Here is a 26,088-nt window from a genome sequence, read left to right on the forward strand (position 1 = left end):
AGGTCCTCCCCGATGCACTTCACTCCATCCGATCACTATTGTGCACTACTCCCAACGAAACACCTCATGAACGTCTCCTTGCCTTCCCTAGGAAGTCCTCCTCGGGGACCTTGCTCCCAACATGGCTGGCAGCTCCCGGACCTGTCCTACACGTACGGGCCCACAAGTCGGACCCACTGGTCGAGAGGGTACATCTCCTCCATGCTAACCCCCAGTACGCCTATGTGGCGCACCCCGACGGCCAACAAGACATGGTCCCTCTCCGGGATCTGGCCCCCGCTGGATCCCCACCCTCACCTCCCCCCACCAACCCCAACCATTTTTTCACCGGCGCACACCACCGCAGCCCCCTTCCCAGGAGGAACCGTCCTCCCATTGGCCCCCATCCGGATGCGATGAAGCTGAAGACGACACGCTCCCAGAGCCATGGATGCCCGAGCCGACGCCTGCATCACCGCCGGGACTGCGACGATCGCAGAGGACGACCAGGGCCCCCGACCAGCTGATAGTTTCATTGTAAAATGAACTTGTAAATAATTGTCTGTAAATATGTGTATTGCATGTAAAGGCACTGAAGGGTACCGCTATAACCTCTACCACTGTAAAAGCAAGGCCACCACTCCCGCCGGACTCTTTTTTAAACAGGGGGTGAATGTGGTAGGCTATATTGGCGGTATCGCGGTACCTAGGTGGGATGTACCTTATACTGTAGTATGAGTGGTAGAACCTGCCTGCTGGTTCCGCCCAGCAGGCGGAGCATAAGAGCCTGTGTTTCACCCACAGCAGTCATTCTGTACCGGAGCTGCTGAGGTAACTGTTTGTTCATTAAAGCCTTCAATTGGACTACAATCTCGCTTCAGTAGTGATTGATCATGCATCAGGTGTGTAATAACTTCACTATATTATTGAATGAGCATCAGTACATCTTTCGGAAGTCAGCATACATTATTTAACATTATCAAATACTCATCTCCCTGCTTTCATCTCCTCCCCCTGCTCGCGATGCACTAGAAGGGTGGGGAATCATCCCCATGTCGTGGCCGATATTTCTCCCCCAGTTAACGCCATGAGAAGCACTTTGGCTTCATAGCTGCTGATGGGATTTTTCTCGATACAAAATGGCTGCCACATCACCAAATGACAGATCTCTGCCTTACAGAGTCACGCACGGGAATGCGAAGCGCTTTGAGGTATTTCTGTGCAGCATGATAAGGCACCATACATCTGCTCGCCTTTTAATTGCATTTGTCAAAAAGAAAGTGCTTGGCAAATCTCTTTTCATCTACTCACAGACGCCTGACACATTGAGGTGAATCTCATTGAAATGTCCCATTCTGTCATGGCTGTGTGTGTATGTGTGTGTGCGTGTATGTGTGTGTGCGTGTATGTGTGTGTGCGTGCGTGTGTGTGTGTATGTGTGTGTGCGTGTATGTGTGTGTGCGTGCGTGTGTGTGTGTGTGTGTATGTGTGTGTGCGTGTATGTGTGTGTGCGTGCGTGTGTATTGTCACTGGGAACAAAGCGGAAACAGTTTTTCTTCAAACTGTAAAATTTCTATTATGCTCTTATCATTTGATCCCTTAAATAGGACAAAGGAGATTATGAATTTAAAATGAACCTCTTTAACTACAACCTGAAGAGATTTACTCTGTCTCTGACTGGATTAAAACAATATGCACATTCTGTGCAGGAGTCTAATATATTAGACACACATATATATATGTCTATACATATGCCGTGTGCACAGACACACACACACATATAATATATAACTGTACATCTTTGTGTTCAGATTTTGGGCAAGAGATAGACTAAATGTGAGAAAGAACGTCTTTCCACAGTCCGTGTGAATGACCTGGAATTCAGTGCCCACAAGAAAAGAAAGTAAATGGGCACTATCAATGATTTTAAAAGAACACTGGATGGCTGCAGGCCTGGAGCGGTGGGAAATGGACTGATTGGATTGCTCCACAGAGAGCCAGCATGGGGTTGATGGGCTGACTGACCTCCCTCTGCTGTGAGGTCTCCATGACACTATGACTAAACGTTTTTGGGACACTTAATGTTAAAGGTACTATAAACATGCATGCTGTTGCTAAGCCCCAGCAATTCTTCAAAGGAAGTCCTTCCATGGTGATTGCATCAAAGCCTCAGTACTGTCTCAGGGGTGTGGCTTCTTGTCAAGATTTCACACACATAATGGTCACCAAAGATTGTCACCAAACTCTACGGTCAGAACCTTTGTTGCTCTGCGTCAACCTAATGTTGTGAAAGGTGCGACATGAGTAATATGAGTGTGTGCTTATCTTTTAATTTGATATGCAAGCCAGGGTTCCAGTATGAACCTTGGCTGAAATGGTAGCACTCTGCCCTTTGACTCAGGAGGATGTGGGCTCACTCCAGAGATTTGTGCACATAACTGAGACTGATAGTATGCAATGGTTTCCGCACTCGAGATGCTGTTTGTCAAGTGGGTTGTTTAACGGAGACTCCGTCTGTCCCTTCTGATGTACAAGATGCACCGTGCCGCCCTGCGACTAGGGATGGTTAATAAATTTCCGGTGTTGCTCATATCCTGAGAATTTATTAAAAGACTCCATGTTCCTCGATCTCTGTCAGCACCTTCAATGCAGTTGTGCCAAGGTGATCTGGTTGACTTGCTCTCTAACTTGGTCTCCATCCCCGTGGCAACATAGAACATAGAACAGTACAGCACAGAACAGGCCCTTCGGCCCTCGATGTTGTGCCGAGCAATGATCACCCTACTCAAACCCACGTATCCACCCTATACCCGTAACCCAACAACCCCCCCCCTTAACCTTACTTTTTTTTAGGACACTACAGGCAATTTATCCTGGCCAATCCACCTAACCCGCACATCTTTGGACTGTGGGAGGAAACCGGAGCACCCGGAGGAAACCCACGCACACACGGGGAGGGCGTGCAGACTCCGCACAGACAGTGACCCAGCCGGGAATCGAACTTGGGACCCTGGAGCTGTGCAGCATTTATGCTAACCACCATGCTACCGTGCTGCCCATGGCCCATGCACACTTCCTATCAATATAATATTCTGGAATCCGCAACGTAGAGAATCTTGAAGCTACAAATCCTTCGAATAGGTTATACCCTAGGTCACAAGGCCATCAAGGGCACAGGTTCCTTAAGGTACATATACATCTCACAAGCAAAACATCCTAATCACTCATCACTTCAAGACCTTAAAGTCCATCACTGCATTGGTATCAAAAGGAAATGTCATAACTCTGTTCCACATCATTACTTCAAAAAGAACCACTCCCTTTAACCCATTAGTCAATACGAAGTTTGAGGAGACAACTCCTCTGTCCCTAAGAATGCCTACTTTCAAGTCAGAATCTGGGAGCTACTTTAGGGAAAAAAGATTCCCATTTGATTGGCTAGAATCCAGTTCCAAATGCGAAATTTCTGCCAATTAGGATAGGATCGCATTGAACAAGAAAGGGTTGTGACAGATTATTGTAGCAGCCCTCCTTCCCTAGGGTGTCGCCATCCTTGTAATCTCATTAGTACCCCACAGGGGCTTATGAATGCAGCCCTTGTTAATGCAGGGAACGCGGCAGCCATTTCGTACACAGCAAGATCCCACATACAGCAATGCAATAATGAGCAGCTAATCTGTTTTTTTTTATTATCTTGGTTCTTGGATGTGTGCAACATTTGCTCTAAGCTGCATGGATACACAGGGCCAGAGCAATGTAGCCAATGGACTGCGCACGGCAAGAGAAATTAGCAGGGACATTGGTTGCGTGGTCAAACCAGGTTCACCCACAGCTAAGGTGCTGGCTGAGAATTACCACTTTAGACCAGGATTTATGGTCGGAAGTGTGGCTTAAAAAGGAGAGCCGGGGCGGCACGGTATTGCAGTGGGTTGGCGCTGCGGACTCGCGGCGCTGAGGTCCCGGGTTTGGTCCCGGTTCTGGGTCGCTGTCCGTGTGGGGTTCGCACATTCTCCCCGTGTTTGCGCAGGTTTCGCCCGCACAACCCAAAAGATGTGCAGGCTAGGTGGATTGGCCATGCTAAATTGCTCCTTAATTGGAAAAAATTAATTGGGTACTCTAAATTTATTTTTTAAAATGGAGCCAACAAAAGTAAAAATCTGTTGACAGGAAATATCTTTGGAGTGGCTGAAAATAATCAGCAAATTTGGCACTGGGTTTCTAAATCTGGAAGAATCAGCACCTTTGCTGATTTTGTGAAAGGGAAATTTGAGTGTGGTTATTGAGATTATCTGATTGAGTTGTCACTGCTGCGTTACACTTTCCATATACAGTGGGACTGTCACTTACAGTGGGACTACATCTCACAAGCATTTCCCCTTCAGTCCTAATGGGGTTTTAAGTGTAATTCCAAACCATAAACTTTTAAGATCCCACAACACTGCTTTAGAGTAGGGAAGAATCATCCTGGACAATGTTTATCCCACAACTAAAACAGATGATCTGCGCTCAGATTGGCTGTTGGGTTTCCCATAATCCAACAGCAACTGCACTTCAAAAGCGTTTCATTGGCTGTAAAGATCTTTGGGGTGCCCTGACATCATGAAGGTTTTTAAGCAATGATAATATCTGTCTTGTTGCAAAGAAAATGTCAGCTCAGTCTCTTTACGCATCAGACGTAATATTGACTGAAACACCTTTGCAGGAGTAGGCTATCTGGCTCCGTCATTCAATAAGATCATGGCTAATCATTTTGTGGCCTCAGATCCACTTACCCACCCGCTCACTGTAACTCTTAATTCCTTCACTGTTCACAAATCTACCTATCTTTGCCTTAAAAACATTGAACGAGGTAGCCTCAACTGCTTCGCTGGCCAGGGAATTCCACAGATTCACGACCCTTTGGGTGAAGAAGTTCCTCCTCAACTCAGTCCTAAATCTGCTCCCCCTTATTTTGAGGCTATGCCCCCTAGTTCTAGTTTCAGTCACAGTGGAAACAACCTCCTTGCTTCAATCTTATCTATTCCCTTCGTAATTTTATGTGTTTCTAAAAAATCCCCTCCTCATTCTTCTAAATTCCAATGAGTATAGTCCCAGTCTACTCAGTCTCTCCTCCTGAGCCAATCCACTCAACTCCAGAATCCAGTGAATCTCCTCTGCACCCCCTCTAGTGCCAGTACGTCCTTTCTCAAGGAGACAAAGCCCCCATTCCGGTGAGAAAACAGTGGTCTTTTATGCCAGGAAAACTGGCGCCAAAAGGTCACTGATTCCCCGTTTTGCTGGGGGCTAGCACGGAGGCAGCGTAGAGCCTGCAGCTCTAGCTGCCAAAACGGCCCCCAATACTTCCGGTTCAGAGGCCGCGCATGGCGGTGGCCTGTAGCGGCCGCGCTGTGCTCCATGGCGGACTCAACCTGCGGACCTGGACCGCCGAAGTAATGCCCCCATCGGCCGCTCGTGCGCCCTGAATCCCCCGCCCACAGAGCCACCAGCCCCGAATGAAGCCCCCCCCCCCCCCCCCCCCCCCCCCCCCGCCCGTGGATCGGCCCTCCCCTGACTGTGAAGTCCCAATTAATATAAGAGGTAGAAGAAAGCCAATTCAGCTCGTTGATGCTTTTGAATTCTATGTGAGAACCTTTCCATCCTCACCTGAAATAAACAAGGAATATATAAATTAGAAATTTTGAAAGATGATATTAAGCTGGGAGAATATAACTATCAGGAAAAACTTAACAAGCAGAGGCCTTTTTTCCCCTGGAGTGTTTGAATAGATCTTTAAAATTATGAAAGGATTTGATAGGTTAGACCGCAGCCTATAGAGTCATTACACACTGAATGAGCCGTCTGGTCCATTCAGTCCCTGCTAACTCTCCATAGAACATTCCTTTGAGGTGATTTTGATCGTGGGGCTGGGTGTCCAAACCAGAGGGTCATAAATATAAGTTCATCATGAAGCGGGAGGGGGAGGATCCAGTTGTTGTGGTCCACGTTGGGACTAACAACATAGGTAAAGCTAGGGTGGAGGACCTGTTCGGGGACTATCAAGCACTAGGAAGAAAACTGAAATACAGGTCCTCAAGGGTCATAATCTCCGGATTACTGCCCGAGCCACGTGCCAATTGGCATAGGGACAAGAAAATTAGGGAAGTAAACACGTGGCTAAGGGATTGGTGTGGGAAAGAGGGATTCCACTTCATGGGACATTGGCATCAGTTTTGGAACCGGGGGGATCTGTACCGTTGGGACGGTCTCCACCTGAACCGATCTGGAACCAGTGTTCTAGCGAAGAGGATAAATAGGGTGGTCAGTAGGACTTTAAACTTCTGAGTTGGGGGGAAGGGAAAGTGAAAGCGACAGGGAGCATAGAGTTAAATGGCAAGATACACAGGAGGATAACATGTAGGCAGGTGGATTTAAGCTTGAGGCAGACTAGGAATTCAACAAAAAGGAAGGATAACTTTGGACATCTTAGGACTTCCAATATCTGTAATGATAAGAAAGTTAGCATTAAGGCACTTTACCTGAATGCTCGTAGCATTTGTAACAAAGTGGACGAACTAATGGCACAGATCATCGTGAATGATTATGATGTGGTAGGCATCACAGAGACATGGCTGCAGGGGGTTCAGGACTGGCAGTTAAACATCCAAGGATATACAACCTATCGAAAAGACAGGGAGGTGGGCCGAGGGGGTGGGGTTGCCTTGTTAGTTAAGAACAAAATTAAATCTATGGCACTAAACGACATAGGGTCGGATGATGTGGAGTCTGTGTGGGTGGAATTGAGGAACCACATAGGCAAAAAAACCATAATGGGAGTTATGTACAGACCTCCTAACAGTGGTCAGGACCAGAGGCGCAACATGTACCGGGAAATAGAAAAGGCATGTCAGAAAGGCAAGGTCATGGTGATCATGGGGGACTTCAGTATGCAGGTGGATTGGGTAAATAACGTAGCCAGTGGATCCAAAGAAAAGAAATTCATGGAATGCTTACAAGATGGCTTTTTGGAACAGCTTGTCATGGGGCCCACAAGGGAGCAGGCTATTCTGGACCTAGTGCTATGTAATGAACCAGACTTTATAAAAGATCTTAAAGTAAGAGAACACTTAGGAAGCAGCGATCATAATATGGTTGAGTTCAGTCTGCAGTTTGAAAGCGAGAAGGCAAAATCGGATGTAATGGTGTTACAGTTAAATAAAGGTAATTACGAGGGCATGAGAGAGGAACTGCAAAAATCGACTGGAAGCAGACCCTAGTGGGGAAGACAGCAGAGCAAAAATGGCAGGAGTTTGTATGCATAATTGAGGACACTGTATAGAGGTTCATCCCCGAGAAAAGAAAGATTATCCGGGGAGGGATTAGACAGCCATGGCTGACAAAGGAGGTCAGGAAATGTATCAAAGAAAAAGAGAGATCCTATAAAGTGGCCAAAAGCACTGGGAAATCAGAAGATTGGGAAGGCTACAAAAACAAACAGAGGTTAACAAAGAGACAAATAAGGAAGGAGAGGATCAAATATGAAGGCAGGCTAGCCAGTAATATAAGAAATGATAGTAAAAGTTTCTTTCAATACATAAGAAACAAACGACAGGCCAAAGTAGACATTGGGCCAATTCAAACTGATTCTGGAAGGCTAGTGATGGGAGACGAGGAAATGGCTGGAGAACTTAATAAGTACTTTGCGTCTGTCTTCACAGTGGAAGACATGAGTAATATCCCAAAAATTATAGAGGGTCAGGGGGCTGAGTTGAGTATGGTTGCCATTACAAAAGAGATGGTGCTAAAAAAGCTAAAAGGTCTTAAAATTGACAAATCTCCTGGCCCCGATGGGCTACATCCTAGAGTTCTGAGGGAGGTGGCTGAAGAAATAGCGGAAGCGTTGGTTGAGATCTTTCATAAATCACTGGAGTCAGGGAAAGTCCCGGACGATTGGAAGATCGCTGTTGTAACCCCCTTGTTCAAGAAAGGATCAAGACAAAAGATGGAAAATTATAGGCCAATTAGCCTAACCTCGGTCGTTGGTAGAATTCTAGAATCGATCGTTAAGGATGAGATTTCTAAATTCTTCGAAGAGCAGGGTCGGATTAGAACAAGTCAACATGGATTTAGTAAGGGGAGGTCGTGCCTGACGAACCTGTTAGAATTCTTTGAGGAGGTGACAAGTAGGTTAGACCAGGGAAACCCAGTGGATGTGGTCTATCTGGATTTCCAAAAGGCCTTTGATAAGGTGCCACACAGGAGGCTGCTGAGTAAGGTGAGGGCCCATGGTGTTCGAGGTGAGCTACTGGCATGGGTTGAGGATTGGCTGTCTGACAGAAGGCGGAGAGTTGGGATAAAAGGTTCTTTTTCGGAATGGCAGCCGGTGACCAGCGGTGTCCCACAGGGTTCAGTATTGGGGCCGCAGCTGTTCACCATATATATTAATGATCTGGATGAAGGGACTGGGGGCATTCTAGCGAAGTTTGCCGATGATACGAAGTTAGGTGGTCAGGCAGGTAGTGCTGAGGAAGTGGGGAGGCTGCAGAAGGATCTAGACAGTTTGGGAGAGTGGTGCAGGAAATGGCTGATGCAATTCAACGTGAGAAAATGTGAGGTCTTGCACTTTGGAAAAAAGAATCCAAGCATAGACTACTTTCTAAACGGTGAGAAAATTCATAAAGCCAAAGTACAAAGGGATCTGGGAGTGCTAGTCGAGGATTCCCTAAAGGTAAACATGCAGGTTGAATCTGTGATTAAGAAAGCAAATGCAATGTTGTCATTTATCTCAAGAGGGTTGGAATATAAAAGCAGCGATGTGCTACTGAGCCTTTATAAGGCTCTGGTTAGGCCCCATTTGGAGTACTGTGTCCAGTTTTGGGCCCCACATCTCAGGAAGGACATACTGGCACTGGAGCGTGTCCAGCGGAGATTCACACGGATGATCCCTGGAATGGCGGGTCTAACATATGATGAACGGCTGAGGATCCTGGGATTGTATTCATTGGAGTTTAGAAGGTTAAGGGGAGATCTAATAGAAACTTACAAGATAATACATGGCTTAGAAAGGGTGGACGCAAAGAAACTGTTTCCGTTAGGCGAGGAGACGAGGACCCGTGGGCACAGCCTTAGAATTAGAGGGGGTAAATTCAGAACAGAAATGCGGAGACATTTCTTCAGCCAGAGAGTGGTGGGCCTGTGGAATTCATTGCCGCGGAGTGCAGTGGAGGCTGGGACGCTAAATGGCTTCAAGGCAGATATAGATAAATTCCTGATGTCGCGAGGAATTAAGGGCTACGGGGAGAATGCTGGTAGGTGGAGTTGAAATGCCCATCAGCCATGATTGAATGGCGGAGTGGACTCGATGGGCCGAATGGCCTTACTTCCACTCCTATGTCTTATGGTCTTATGGTCTTATGGCACCCAGCAGAGACCTTTTCCTCAGAGAGTGGTTATAATGTGGACCGTGTTATCCTGTGGCATGCTTGAGAAAAATCACACTTATCAGGGGAAATTGTACAAGTACAGGATGGAGAAAGGAATAAAAGGAGAGGCTGATAGGGTGAGATGGATTAAGATGGGAGGAGGCCTGTGTGAGGCATAAAACACTGGGCATAGGCTAGCTGTCCTGGATGGTCTCTTTCTGCATTTTAACTGCTATGCACTAACAAAAATAAATCCTGAAGCAAAGAGTAAATTAGTGGAAACGTAATTTTCAGAGCCAACATCGAGTAACTTGCAGTACAGTAAGTCTGACTGGGGCGAATGGGCATTGACTATCCCCTGCTCTCTGTGTACTGGATGGAGTTTAGGATGGACACTGCCAAACCGTAACTCAAACACAAATCTGCAAGCAAAAATGGCAGAATGGAAAACCAAAGAGACTCCAACGAAACACAGGCCAGCAAGCTCCATGGCACGCCTGCCAGCAGAAACTAGGCTGCCTCACTGTGTATGGCAGGTGGGTGCCCAGACACTTCACACCCACTTCCACCCCTCTACCTGCTTGGCAAGGCTCACATATATTAGGACCCCAGACCAGATCCCAACAGTTGCTAGGATAAGGGACAGAAAGCCCAATGTTTATTTTAATTTTGTGGGACCGTGGAAAGGATACTTCCCTCCAGGAGTTATTCGACGCACAAGCAGGGATGTGGTACAGTAAATCAAATTTTATTACTAACACAATATTACTAACTTTAACCTCATAAGTGTCATAACCCCCACAAGGACCACGGGCAAACCATCATTGATCTTCCCATGGGACTCCTGAAGTATGAGTTCCCAGGCAGGGGTCAAAGGTCACCCGCCTGGGGCTCATTAAGTACTCATATAAAAGATGTCCCAAGGCAGGGTCTATACAGACTGGTCCTCCCAGCAAGGATTGTAGTGGGAGCGAGATGCTGCTTTTTGCAGAACTCTGTTCAAATAAATTAATATTCAATTTTTGCCTGCTTCCTCAAGTCACTGAACTGGCGACGAAGATTAAAAGAAACTCCGGACTTGCTCGCAGAACTTCCTGACTGTCGGAAGTTGCTGTTTGGAACGTAATGTTGTAACGATTTAAGATGCTGTAGTTCTGAAAATTGGATGCCTTTGATGTAGGCCTGGACAACTGGAACCAGTATGCGGAGCGCATAGGTATTTTTTCCAGGTAAACAGGATTTGGGGGGAAGACCATCAGAAGGTCCTCCTCCTGACTGCCTTTCGGCCCTGACGTTTGGGATCACAAAGAGTCAAACCTATCCGGCTGCACCAAACTCCAAATCCTTTGATGAGCTGGTTGTTATGGTTTCAGAACACTATGGCCTCAAGCCCTCCGGCCTCCTGGTGAATCAGTCATGGACTTCTTGACCTGCTTAAAACGTCTGGCTGAATACTGCGAGTTCAGGCTGTCCCTCTCAGAGATGTTGTGGGAGCGATTCGTCTGAGGTATTAACAATACAACCATGCAGTGGAAGCTATTGATGGAACCCACCCTAGATTTGAAACCGGCCATTATCATTATCTGGAGAGCACTCAGGGAAAGGAGTGCAGGAACTGCAGGGATCCATGGAATTTGCGGTCCTTTTGCATCATGGGACAGTGCTGATCTGGCAAAACTTCCTCCAAAGGGGCAGCCTCAGAGGTAAATCTGCAGCAGTGTTGGAACCTCAGGCACTACCACTGATTGGTGGGATACATCCCCTGAGGATGAAGGGGAAAGTCGGCCACATATCCAACTGTGTGGTCGGACAACTCATGACGGTGAGGGTCGCCAGGTTCAACGCAGAGAATGCCTTCCAGACAACAACCAACCGGCAGCATTGGCACGTCTGCCACACCAGGAACCGCCCCTTAGCCTGGTGTCCCAGCTGTCCAGGTCGCATCACCCAATCTAGCAGGAGGAGGATGGCTCCAAATCCGACATGGAGGCAGAGGAATCCATTCCAACAGTCGACGGTATGTCGTGAGCCGAGGCCCCACTCTTCGGTGGTCAGCGAACCACTGCACTCCACCTGACCCAGAGCCATCTCGGGCTGAAGCGCAGCCGTGGGCAAAACGGCATTCACCACTGGCGGCTGAAGGGGGACTTTCGGACATTGGGGGGAGGGGGTTTCATCACCCCCATGAGGACCACATTGATCTTCACATTGACCATCATTGATCTTCCTGTGGGACTGGTGGAGTACGAGCTTCCCAGATAGAGGGCAAAGGCCACCGTCCTGGGGCTGGTTATATACTGATACAAAATCTGGCCCAAAGCAGGGTCTACTGATCCTCCCAGCAAGGATTGTAGTGGGAGTGAGATGCTGCTTTATGCAGAACTTTGTACATAGTTAAAATAAATTAATGTTCAATTTTCTCCTACTTCCTCAAATTACTATAATAGCTTACAATTACCGGTTAAACAATACTTCACAATGAAACGAAACATTCCTAACTGCTATATATTTTTTTAGAACAGTACAGCACAGAACAGGCCCTTCGGCCCTCGATGTTGTGCCGAGCAATGATCACCCTACTCAAGCCCACGTATTCACCCTATACCAGTAACCCAACAACCCCCATTAACTTTATTTTTTTTTAGGATACTATGGGCAATTTAGCATGGCCAATCCACCTAACCCACACATCTTTGGACTGTGGGAGGAAACCGGAGCACCCGGAGGAAACCCACGCACACACGGGGAGGACGTGCAGACTCCCCACAAACAGTGACCCAGCCGGGAATCGAACCTGGGACCCTGGAGCTGTGAAGCATTGATGCTAACCACCATGCTACCGTGCTACCGTGCTGCTATCTTTGATCTCCACTTAAACAACACTCATCTCAGGTCAAAGTCCACTTTGAAATAGAGTTAGCAGACCTGGACATATTTGCTGAATGACTTGAAGCCCTGCTTTGAGAAAGCAATATACTTCAGGACCCAGCTTGCACATTCTTGCCTGCCTCAAAACAACTGTTTAAACTGACAGCTGGGAAATTGCTCCTATCCTGTCCCTAGGCAAATTTTTAACTCATTGCTTTGAACTAAATTGGTAGGGCTGGATTCTCTGCACCCTCGCGCCGAAATTGCAGCTGGAGTGGGGGCAGAGAATCCATGTTCCCGCATAAAATCAGGACCGGCGCCGGTTCACCCAGTCGGCAGGCCCCGAAAAGCGGAGCTCTCGGGGAGTACACCGCGCTGCCTGGGACCAACCTGGGGCCATTGCCAGAGGCCCGCTCAGCCATTCTCCGTCCCCGACCAGCCAAAGTCCCGACGCTTGGAACTAATGTTTTCCAGCCGGTCGGGATATTCACGTAGAGGCTGTGGACTCAGTCCACAGTCGCCCCAGTCGGAGGCGGGCGGATCGGAGGCCGGGGGGAGGGGGGCCCTATAGGCAGCCAGGGTATGTTTGTGCAGGGGTTGAGGGTCAGGCGCGTGGCCTACCCGGGCGTCTCTTTCTTGGGTCTAGCTCTGCAGTCTGGGTCCACCATGGAGCACAGAGCGACCACTGGAGGCCTCCGCCAGGTGCATGCGCGGCCTCTGATCCGGAAGTGCGGGGGGCCGTATCTGCAGCAAAAGCTGCAAGATCAACTCCGGCTACCTGCTAGCCCCCTGCAGGGCTGGGAATCCATGTACCTTTGATGCCAAGTTTCCTAGCGTAAAACTCCACCGCTTTGACACCGGCGTGGGGATATATGGAGAATCCAGCCCCTAGTCTGTCCACAGACAGGTCAAAACTCACTGTATTGAGAGCAGCTGTTTGTCTGTTCACATCCCAATCTGAAGCTAAACACAATGGCTGGAATGGACTTTTCCCACTGGCAGCTTGGGGATTTCCCGATGGCATGCGGTGCCTTCAATGGGAAATTGCATTGACAAGCAGCGGGAAGACAGAATACCACCACCGAGAAACACGCGGCTGGGAGACCGAAGAATCCAGCCCAATGTCTCTTATAATCTACTCCCCAGGGAACACTCAATAAAAACAGAAATCCATTAGCCCAACTTCAGAATACAATATCCATGGCTAGAATGAATTATGATCTTACTTTTATGATACTTTAATTGCACCTCCTTCTCCAAAAGACCTGCTGCCTTCCAAACCAGGGTTTTTAAAAACATGACTGCAGCAATCATGAATATCCCAGGGTTTTAACCCTTACTGCACCAAATCCATACAATCCAATATATATCTGAAATTCCTACAATCAGCACACATGCTCATTAGGATGTCCCTGGCTCCCTTATACATTCCTACGATTAGACAATGCATCTAACATTAGCTATGGGACACCATTGTACATAGATGACGTAGGAACAGACAGAATTAAAGAGATGATTAGGGACAGGCAGTGCTTTAAATTGTAAGAAACTACAGATTATTAGCAGTTAAGATACCGAGCACAGACTGTGTGAAGGTATCTAAAGAACTGTGGATAAGAATCCAGTAAGAAGTCTTACAACACCAGGTTAAAGTCCAACAGGTTTGTTTCAAACACGAGCTTTCGGAGCACGGCTCCTTCTTCAGGTGAATGGAAAGGCTTGTTCCAGAAATGTTTATATAGACACAGTCAGAGATGCCCCGGAATGCGAGCACCTGCAGGCAATCAAATCATCAAAGATGCAGAGAGAGAGGTAACTCCAGGTTAAAGAGGTGTGAATTGTCCCAAGCCAGTTCAGTCGGTAGGCCTCTGCAAGTCCAGGCTTGTTGGTGGGGGCCGAATGTAATGCGACATGAATCCCAGATCCCGGTTGAGTCCGCATTCATGCGTGCGGAACTTAGCTATAAGTTTTTGCTCAGCAATTTTGCGTTGTCGCGTCTCCTGAAGGCCTCCTTGTAGAATGCTGACCCGGAGATCAGAGGCTGAATGTCCTTGACTGCTGAAGTGTTCCCCAACTGGAAGGGAACAGTCCCTGGAAGGGAACAGCCGACAACGAATAAACGGGCATCGTGCGACTATCAACAGGCAGGACTGTTCCCTTCCAGTTGGGGAACACTTCAGCAGTCAAGGACATTCAGCCTCTGATCTCCGGGTCAGCATTCTACAAGGAGGCCTTCAGGAGACGCGACAACGCAAAATTGCTGAGCAAAAACTTATAGCTAAGTTCCGCACGCATGAATGCGGACTCAACCGGGATCTGGGATTCATGTCGCATTACATTCGGCCCCCACCAACAAGCCTGGACTTGCAGAGGCCTACCGACTGAACTGGCTTGGGACAATTCACACCTCTTTAACCTGGAGTTACCTCTCTCTCTGCATCTTTGATGATTTGATTGCCTGCAGGTGCTCGCATTCCGGGGCATCTCTGACTGTGTCTATATAAACATTTCTGGAACAAGCCTTTCCATTCACCTGAAGAAGGAGCCGTGCTCCGAAAGCTCGTGTTTGAAACAAACCTGTTGGACTTTAACCTGGTGTTGTAAGACTTCTTACTGTGCTCACCCCAGTCCAACGCCGGCATCTCCACATCATGGATAAGAATCCAGGCAAGATGACACCCTCAATGAGTTTAATGACAAGAGATTTTCTTCAGGTAAGGACGTGTGTGAGTCTCTGTGGTGATGGTGCACAGAAGGGCAGGAAGTAGGCTACTTGGTATAAATAGAAGGCTAAAGCAGAGCTGGAGATTGACTGGGGTGGATTATTGCCACAGGCGACTCAGCAAGTGCAAAAAGAAAAAATATGAAAGCTCATTGTCAAAGCAGCTCTGAAAGACAGGTGAGAAAAATAGAAGGTGATACAGGACCAAAAATGAACACAATTGAACAGATGTCAGGTTGCATTGAAGGAAATCACTTTCCCCCATCATTCTTGGACAATAGATTTTAGCTGGCTGAGGATTGTTCGGTTGGCATTGACCCACGTCAGGCTTTTGTGCAGATTTCATTTTCACCTTTAACTGGTGCTGTGCGGTGACTGAAAATGACCAAATAGTAGTCAACTGTAAGATAAATTCCCTTTACATCTGGATTTTATGTTCACACATTCCACACTCTTTCATGTTATACAATATATTCCTCCGAGAGCAAACCTGCAAGGTGAGGTTTAGTTGGTTTCATTGGGTGTGTTGATCATATAGTCCAGACCTTGCATATTTTCCCTGTTTTGACTCCATGTCCAGGCTAAAAAGCTTATGTATAAGCTGCACCAATACAGTAGATTGATGCCATGTGACACACATGGAGGGAGTGAGCCGATCTCTCCCATGGAAATGAGGAGGTGATTCCCATCGTCCATCTCTCCCATGAGAGTGAAGAGTTTTCCATTGTCCATCTCTCCTGTGAGATCTGTGGGGAAATGCATTAGAATACATGGGCAGCAGGGTAGCATGGTGGTTAGCATAAATGCTTCACAGCTCCAGGGTCCCAGGTTCGATTCCCGGCTGGGTCACTGTCTGTGTGGAGTCTGCACGTCCTCCCCCTGTGTGCGTGGGTTTCCTCCGGGTGCTCTGGTTTCCTCCCACAGTCCAAAGATGTGCGGGTTAGGTGGATTGGCCATGCTAAATTGCCCGTAGTGTCCTAATAAAAGTAAGGTTAAGGGGGGGGGTTGTTGGGTTACGGGTATAGGGTGGATACGTGGGTTTGAGTAGGGTGATCATGGCTCGGCACAACATTGAGGGCCGAAGGGCCTGTTCTGTGCTGTACTGTTCTATGTTCTATGTTCTATCTCTCCCATGTTAGACATGCTGCACGTTGAGTGATAACACTCTAAATAAATGTGTTGGTATTTCTACCACTGCCACAATGAAAGCATGGGCATCTTAGAACTGTGTATAACGGGGAGAGTGGCAATTGGGGAGAGGAACCTGGACTGTAATCAATGTTCGGACCAATGACTGTCATGTTGAGGTTGACCCAAAATGCTGAGGTCAATGAAAAAAGTCTTCCATGCTTCGATGATTGGTCATTATTCAGTGAAAGCAAGTCGAGATTGGTGGGTGACAGTGGACAGGGAGGGGAGGGGATACGGAGAGAGGAGGGGTCTACATGTTTCAGGGCTAACATGGTTAGCTGAATACACATACGGGAGAGCTGAGCAGTAACAGGAATCTTGGTTATTTTACCACCTTCCTTCTGCTATGGACGATGAGAGTTGCTCTAACTGGAACATGGATAACTCTTTGATGCACTCTCCACGGTTACACTCGGGAATCTCTGTCCCAAGGCTGCAGGGGAATCAATTGAGCTCTACATGCTGGGTGTGTGTGTGTGCGTGAGGGGTAGAGGGACGGGAGTGTTCTAAGTCTGATTTACCTGCTCGTATTTCTCCAGCTCCGTGTGGTAGATCTGCCGGATCTGCGTCAGCTTAGCTCTGTAATCCGAATGTTCGGCTGAGTTGTCGGTCGCTGCTCCCCCGGAGACGGCAGCCGCTGCTGCCGCTGCTGCGGCCGCTGAGGCAGAGCCCCCACCTTTCTCCGGCCCCGCTACACCCTCTGCCAGCAGCATGTTGTCCAGTCGCATAAGCTGGGGATCCGGAGGCTCCTCTTCCTGAGCACCTCGGATACTCAACACTGTAAGAGAAGAGAATCCCAGTTAGAACAAGTTAGCCAAGCTTCACAGCATACTACAATCTTGTACAGTACGGGTAGCCTACAGGAGAGAGAGAAACATAGAGTCATGAATGAGCCTAATTCCACCACCTTTAGACCTGAGATGTGTCCAGTCTACCTCAGATTACCATGAAGCATAAAGTGTCTCAAAAACTTGGGCAACAGGTGAAGCATGCTGCTAATACACAACAGCAAACGATTGGTATTTTCCATGAATACAATGATACCATCAAAGTCAAAGGGACATTCAGCCTATCACACAAATGTACAAGGTGATATATGAATTTCAATGCCAGTGTGATGCCAGCATGCAGGCAATGAGTAATGTGGATTGTATCAAACAGCACATGCCTTTGGTTGCTTGCAATAGCAGAGTACGGATTATACTCAACCAGCCTGTGCCTGTGAAACTCAGAACATAATACCTAACATTAGATATCATTCTGAGATTGGACAACACTTGCTGAACAATTCCATATACGTTAAGAATTACACTAACAATCAATTTAAGATTATCAGCTGGGTTTGCAATGTGGCTCATTTACTCTTACTATTAGTTACATATATTCATACATAGGGAGCTGGCCTCTGCAACCAAAAGGAACGTGTCCAGGCATTGCTCTTTTATGAATTGAACAAAAGCACGGGAACAATCGCTTCCTGGTGCATTCTCCATGTCAACACCTGGGCCAATTTGTCGACTTGCCCACCAATTCTCTTGCAGTAAAAGTTGTTGCTCCATTTAAAATTTGATATTCCTGCATCTTACCTGATGAGTGCATTATGAAAAGCTTCAATAGCATGTCTCCTTGGCAATACACAAGAGCCATAATTACACAGAAGGAGACCATTTGACCCATCAAAGTCCACGTTGGATCTCTACAGAGAAATCTAGTGCCTCCCATTCTCCCAGTCTGTCCTTGTAGCCATACAAATGGAAATGTGAGTTTTCCAACAATCATTTGAAATGGCTCAGTGACAATGAAGCAAAAGATTGAGTTTTTTTAAAAATTAGGCGTGAACCCCAAAAGCTCCCAGCACCAATCTGCACTTGAAAGGAAGCGTGCAGAGTGGGCACGGTGTCCAGAGTGGGCAGTGTCCAGAGTGGGCACAGTGTCCAGAGTGAGTGCAGTGTCTATCATGAGTGGGCATAGGGTCCAGAATGGGCAGTGTACAGAGTGGGCACAGGGTTCAGAGTGGCACAGTGTCCAGAGTGAGTACAATGTCTAGCATGATCATATTGTCCAGAATGGGCAATGTCCAGAGTGGGCACAGTGTCCAGAGTGAGTAGTGTCCAGAGTGAGCAGTCTCAAGAGGTGGCACAATGTCCAGGGCGAGCACAGTGTCCAGAGTGAGCACAGTGTTCATTGTGCCATTTCTGGACACTGTGCTCACTCTGAATACTGTGCTCACTCCGGACACTGTGCTCACTCTGGAGAATGTGCTCACTCTGGAGAATGTGCTCACTCTGGATACTGTGCTCACTCTGGATACTGTGCTCACTCTGGACACTGTGCTCACTCTGGAGACTGTGCTCACTCTGGACACTGTGCTCACTCTGGACACTGTGCTCACTCTGGACACTGTGCTCACTCTGGACACTGTGCTCACTCTGGACACTGTGCTCACTCTGGACACTGTGCTCACTCTGGAGAATGTGCTCACTCTGGACACTGTGCTCACTCTGGACACTGTGCTCACTCTGGACACTGTGTCCATTCTGGGCACTGTGCTCACTCTGGCCACTGTGCTCACTCTGGACACTGTGCTCACTCTGGACACTGTGCTCACTCTGGACACTGTGCTCACTCTGGACACTGTGCTCACTCTGGACACTGTGCTCACTCTGGACACTATGCTCACTCTGGGCACTGTGCTCTCTCTGGACGCTGTACTCACACTGGATACTGTGCTCACTCTGGACACTGTGCTCACTCTGGACACTGTCCATTCTGGGCACTGTGCTCACTCTGGACACTGTGCTCACTCTGGACACTGTGCTCACTCTGGACACTGTGCTCACTCTGGACACTGTGCTCACTCTGGACACTGTGCTCACTCTGGACACTGTGCTCACTCTGGACACTGTGCTCACTCTGGACACTGTGCTCACTCTGGACACTGTACTCACTCTGGACGCTGTGCTCACTTTGGGCACTGAGCTCACTCTGAACACTGTGCTCACTCTGGACACTCTGCTCACTCTGGACACTGTACCACTCTGGGCACTGTGCTCACTCTGGACACTGTGCTCACTCTGGACACTGTGCTCACTCTGGGAACCATGCTCATTCTGACCACTGTGATCACTCTGTGCACTGTGCTCACTCTGGAGACTATCTATTCTGGGCATTGTGTCAATTCTGGGCACTGTGCTCACTCGAACACTGTATATATTCTGGGCACTGTGTCCATTCTGGGCACTGTGCTCACTCTGAACACTGTATCCATTCTGGGCACTGTGCTCTCTCTGGACACTGTGTCCATTCGGGGCAATGTGCTCACTCTAAACACTGTGTTTATTCTGGACACTGTGCTCACTCTAAACACTGTGTCTATTCTGGGCACTGTGCTCACTCTGGACACTCTGGCCATTCTGGACACTGTCTATTCTGGGCACTGTGCTCACTCTGGACACTCTGTCCATTCTGGGCACTGTGCTCACTCTGGGCACTGTGCTCACTCTGGACACTGTGCTCACTCTGAACACTGTGCGCACTCTGAACACTGTAATCACTCTGGGCACTGTGCTCACTCTGGGCACTGTGCTCACTCTGGACACTGTGTCCATTCTGGGCACTGTGCTCACTCCGAGCACGGTCCTCACTCTGGACACTGTACTCACTCTGGGCACTGCGCTCACTCTGGGCACTGTGCTCACTCTGAACACTGTGCTCACTCTGGGCACTGTGCTCACTCTGGACACTGTGCTCACTCTGGGAACCGTGCTCATTCTGACCACTGTGCTCACTCTGGGCACTGTGCTCACACTGGATGCTGTGCTCACTCTGAACACTGTGCTCACTCTGGACACTGTGTCCATTCTGGGCACTGTGCTCACTCTCAACACTGTGTCCATTCTGGGCACTGTGCTCACTCTGGACACTGTGTCCATTCTGGGCACTGTGCTCACTCCGAGCACGGTCCTCACTCTGGACACTGTACTCACTCTGGGCACTGCGCTCACTCTGAACACTGTGCTCACTCTGGGCACTGTGCTCACTCTGGACACTGTGCTCACTCTGGGAACCGTGCTCATTCTGACCACTGTGCTCACTCTGGGCACTGTGCTCACACTGGATGCTGTGCTCACTCTGAACACTGTGCTCACTCTGGACACTGTGTCCATTCTGGGCACTGTGCTCACTCTCAACACTGTGTCCATTCTGGGCACTGTGCTCACTCTGGACACTGTGTCCATTCTGGGCACTGTGCTCACTCTGGAGACTGTCTATTCTGGGCATTGTGTCAATTCTGGGCACTGTGCTCACTCGAACACTGTATATATTCTGGGCACTGTGTCCATTCTGGGCACTGTGCTCACTCTGAACACTGTGATCATTCTGGGCACTGTGTCCATTCTGGGCACTGTGCTCACTCTGAACACTGTGATCATTCTGGGCATTGTGCTCACTCTGGACACTGTGTCCATTCTGGGCACTGTGCTCACTCTGAACACTGTGTTTATTCTGGACACTGTGCTCACTCTAAACACTGTGTCTATTCTGGGCACTGTGCGCACTCTGGACACTCTGGCCATTCTGCACACTGTGTCTATTCTGGGCGCTGTGCTCACTCTGAACACTGTGATCATTCTGGGCATTGTGTCCATTCTGGGCACTGTGCTCACTCTGGACACTGTGTCCATTCTGGGCACTGTGCTCACTCTGAACACTGTGTTTATTCTGGACACTGTGCTCACTCTAAACACTGTGTCTATTCTGGGCACTGTGCGCACTCTGGACACTGTGCGCACTCTGAACACTGTGCGCACTCTGAACACTGTGTCCATTCTGGGCACTGTGCTCACTCCGAACACGGTCCTCACTCTGGACACTGTACTCACTCTGGGCACTGCACTCACTCTGGGCACTGTGCTCACTCTGAACACTGTGACCATTCTGGGCATTGTGTCCATTCTGGGCTCTGTGCTCACTCTGGGCACTGTGCTCACTCTGGGCACTGTGCTCACTCTGGACACTGTGCTCACTCTGGACACTGTGTCCATTCTGGGCACTGTGCTCACTCCGAACACGGTCCTCACTCTGGACACTGTACTCACTCTGGGCACTGCACTCACTCTGGGCACTGTGCTCACTCAGAACACTGTGCTTACTCTGGGCACTGTGCTCACTCTGGACACTGTGCTCACTCTGGGCACTGTACTGACTCTGGGCACTGTGCTCACTCTGTACACTGTGCTCACTCTGGGCACTGTGCTCATTCTGACCACTGTGCTCACTCTGAACACTGTGCGCTCTCTGGGCACTGTGCTCACTCTGGACACTGTGTCCATTCTGGGCACTGTGCTCACTCTGGTCACTGTGCTCACTCTGGACACTGTGCTCACTCTGAACACTGCGCTCTCTGGGCACTGTGCTCACTCTGGACACTGTGTCTATTCTGGGCACTGTGTTCACTCTCGACACTGTGTCCATTCTGGGCACTGTGCTCACTCTGGGCACTGTGCTCACTCTGGGCACTGTGTTCACTCTCGACACTGTGTCCATTCTGGGCACTGTGCTCACTCTGGGCACTGTGCTCACTCTGGGCACTGTGCTCACTCTGGAGACTGTGTCTATTCTGGGCATTATGTCAATTCTGGGCACTGTGCTCACTCTGAACACTGTGTCCATTCTGGGCAATGTGCTCACTCTGAACACTGTGTCCATTCTGGGCTCTGTGCTCACTCTGAACACTGTGTCCATTCTGGGCATTGTGTCCATTCTGGGCATTGTGCTCACTCTGAACACTGTGTCCATTCTGGGCACTGTGCTCACTCTGAACACTGTGTCCATTCTGGGCATTGTGCTCACTCTGAACACTGTGTCCATTCTGGGCATTGTGCTCACTCTGAACACTGTGTCCATTCTGGGCACTGCGCTCTCTGGGCACTGTGCTCACTCTGGACACTGTGTCCATTCCGGGCAATGTGCTCACTCTAAACACTGTCTCCATTCTGGGCATTGTGCTCACTCTGAACACTGTGTCCATTCTGGGCACTGCGCTCTCTGGGCACTGTGCACACTCTGAACACTGTGTCCATTCTGGGCACTGTGCTCACTCTGGGCACTGTGCTCACTCTGAACACTGTGCTCACTTTGGGCACTGTGCTCACTCTGGACACTGTGCTCACTCTGGACACTGTGCTCACTCTGGACACTGTGCTCACTCTGGGCACTGTGCTCACTCTGGGCACTGTACTCACTCTGGGCACTGTGCTCACTCTGAATACTGTTTCCATTCTGGGCACTGTGCTCACTCTGGACACTACTCACTCTGGACACTGTGCTCACTCTGGACACTGTGCTCACTGTGGGCACTGTGCTCGCTCTGGACACTGTGCTCACTCTGAACACGGTGCTCACTCTGGGCACTGTGCTCACTCTGGGCACTGTACTCACTCTGGGCACCATGCTCGCTCTGGGCACTGTACTCACTCTGGACACTGTGCTCACTCTGGGCACTGTGCTCACTCTGAACACTGTGTCCATTCTGGACACTGTGCTCACTCTGAACACTGTCCATTCTGGGCACTGTGTCCATTCTGGGCACTGTGTCCATTCTGGGCACTGTGTTCATTCTGGGCATTGTGTCCATTCTGGGCATTGTGCTCACTCTAAACACTGTGTCCATTCTGGGCATTGTGCTCACTCTAAATACTGTGCTCACTCTGAACACTGTGTCCATTCTGGGCATTGTGTCCATTCTGGGCATTGTGCTCACTCTAAACACTGTGTCCATTCTGGGCATTGTGCTCGCTCTAAACACTGTGTCCATTCTGGGCACTGTGCTCACTCCGAACACTGTGTCCATTCTGGGCACTGTGCTCACTCCGAACACTGTGTCCATTCTGGACACTGTGTCCATTCGGGGCAATGTGCTCACTCTAAACACTGTGTCCATTCTGGACACTGTGTCCATTCTGGGCTCTGTGCTCACTCTGGAGACTGTGTCCATTCTGGGCACTGTGTCCATTCTGGGCACTGTGTCCATTCTGGACACTGTGCTCACTCTAAACACTGTGTCCATTCTGGGCACTGTGTCCATTCTGGGCTCTGTGCTCACTCTGAACACTGTGTCCATTCTGGGCATGGTGCTGACTCTGGAGACTGTGTCCATTCTGAGCACTGCGTCCATTCTGGGCTCTGTGCTCACTCTGAACACTGTGTCCATTCTGGACACTGTGCTCACTCTGAACACTGTGTCTATTCTGGGCATTATGTCCATTCTGGACACTGTGTCCATTCTGGGCTCTGTGCTCTCTCTGAACACTGTGTCCATTCTGAGCATTGTGCTCACTCTAAACACTGTGTCCATTCCGGGCACTGTGCTCACTCTGGACACTGTGCTCACTCTGAACACTGTCCATTCTGGGCACTGTGTCCATTCTGGGCACTGTGCTCACTCTGAACATTGTGTCCATTCTGGACACTGTGTCCATTCTGGGCACTGTGCTCACTCCGAACACTGTGTCCATTCTGGACACTGTGTCCATTCGGGACAATGTGCTCACTCTAAACACTGTGTCCATTCTGGGCACTGTGTCCATTCTGGGCATTGTGCTCACTCTGGAGACTGTGTCCATTCTGGGCACTGTGTCCATTCTGGGCACTGTGTCCATTCTGGACACTGTGCTCACTCTAAACACTGTGTCCATTCTGGGCACTGTGTCCATTCTGGGCATTGTGCTGACTCTGGAGACTGTGTCCATTCTGAACACTGTGTCCATTCTGGGCATTGTGCTCACTCTGAACACTGTGCTCACTCTGGACACTGTGCTCACTCTGAACACTGTGTCCATTCTGGGCACTGTGCTCACTCTCAACACTGTGTCCATTCTGGGCACTGTGCTCACTCTGGACACTGTGTCCATTCTGGGCACTGTGCTCACTCCGAGCACGGTCCTCACTCTGGACACTGTACTCACTCTGGGCACTGCGCTCACTCTGAACACTGTGCTCACTCTGGGCACTGTGCTCACTCTGGACACTGTGCTCACTCTGGGAACCGTGCTCATTCTGACCACTGTGCTCACTCTGGGCACTGTGCTCACACTGGATGCTGTGCTCACTCTGAACACTGTGCTCACTCTGGACACTGTGTCCATTCTGGGCACTGTGCTCACTCTCAACACTGTGTCCATTCTGGGCACTGTGCTCACTCTGGACACTGTGTCCATTCTGGGCACTGTGCTCACTCTGGAGACTGTCTATTCTGGGCATTGTGTCAATTCTGGGCACTGTGCTCACTCGAACACTGTATATATTCTGGGCACTGTGTCCATTCTGGGCACTGTGCTCACTCTGAACACTGTGATCATTCTGGGCACTGTGTCCATTCTGGGCACTGTGCTCACTCTGAACACTGTGATCATTCTGGGCATTGTGCTCACTCTGGACACTGTGTCCATTCTGGGCACTGTGCTCACTCTGAACACTGTGTTTATTCTGGACACTGTGCTCACTCTAAACACTGTGTCTATTCTGGGCACTGTGCGCACTCTGGACACTCTGGCCATTCTGCACACTGTGTCTATTCTGGGCGCTGTGCTCACTCTGAACACTGTGATCATTCTGGGCATTGTGTCCATTCTGGGCACTGTGCTCACTCTGGACACTGTGTCCATTCTGGGCACTGTGCTCACTCTGAACACTGTGTTTATTCTGGACACTGTGCTCACTCTAAACACTGTGTCTATTCTGGGCACTGTGCGCACTCTGGACACTGTGCGCACTCTGAACACTGTGCGCACTCTGAACACTGTGTCCATTCTGGGCACTGTGCTCACTCCGAACACGGTCCTCACTCTGGACACTGTACTCACTCTGGGCACTGCACTCACTCTGGGCACTGTGCTCACTCTGAACACTGTGACCATTCTGGGCATTGTGTCCATTCTGGGCTCTGTGCTCACTCTGGGCACTGTGCTCACTCTGGGCACTGTGCTCACTCTGGACACTGTGCTCACTCTGGACACTGTGTCCATTCTGGGCACTGTGCTCACTCTGAACACTGTGCGCTCTCTGGGCACTGTGCTCACTCTGGACACTGTGTCCATTCTGGGCACTGTGCTCACTCTGGTCACTGTGCTCACTCTGGACACTGTGCTCACTCTGAACACTGCGCTCTCTGGGCACTGTGCTCACTCTGGACACTGTGTCTATTCTGGGCACTGTGTTCACTCTCGACACTGTGTCCATTCTGGGCACTGTGCTCACTCTGGGCACTGTGCTCACTCTGGGCACTGTGTTCACTCTCGACACTGTGTCCATTCTGGGCACTGTGCTCACTCTGGGCACTGTGCTCACTCTGGGCACTGTGCTCACTCTGGAGACTGTGTCTATTCTGGGCATTATGTCAATTCTGGGCACTGTGCTCACTCTGAACACTGTGTCCATTCTGGGCAATGTGCTCACTCTGAACACTGTGTCCATTCTGGGCTCTGTGCTCACTCTGAACACTGTGTCCATTCTGGGCATTGTGTCCATTCTGGGCATTGTGCTCACTCTGAACACTGTGTCCATTCTGGGCACTGTGCTCACTCTGAACACTGTGTCCATTCTGGGCATTGTGCTCACTCTGAACACTGTGTCCATTCTGGGCATTGTGCTCACTCTGAACACTGTGTCCATTCTGGGCACTGCGCTCTCTGGGCACTGTGCTCACTCTGGACACTGTGTCCATTCCGGGCAATGTGCTCACTCTAAACACTGTCTCCATTCTGGGCATTGTGCTCACTCTGAACACTGTGTCCATTCTGGGCACTGCGCTCTCTGGGCACTGTGCACACTCTGAACACTGTGTCCATTCTGGGCACTGTGCTCACTCTGGGCACTGTGCTCACTCTGAACACTGTGCTCACTTTGGGCACTGTGCTCACTCTGGACACT

General features: G+C 49.4%; 1 protein-coding gene across 4 annotated transcripts in view; it reads right to left on the bottom strand.

Annotated features, from left to right (window-relative positions):
- Positions 1–26,088, bottom strand: part of LOC119964936 (pre-B-cell leukemia transcription factor 1-like) — a 592,307-nt gene that overhangs the window by 135,462 nt on the left and 430,757 nt on the right. For all 4 annotated transcript variants that reach the window (XM_038795141.1, XM_038795140.1, XM_038795139.1 and 1 more), the window contains one exon: positions 16,680–16,936. In XM_038795141.1, the coding sequence (XP_038651069.1) occupies positions 16,680–16,936 (257 nt within the window). The remainder of the gene's footprint in view (positions 1–16,679; positions 16,937–26,088) is intronic.

This window comes from Scyliorhinus canicula, chromosome 4 (genome assembly GCF_902713615.1).
Source record: "Scyliorhinus canicula chromosome 4, sScyCan1.1, whole genome shotgun sequence".
NCBI lineage: Eukaryota > Metazoa > Chordata > Chondrichthyes > Carcharhiniformes > Scyliorhinidae > Scyliorhinus > Scyliorhinus canicula.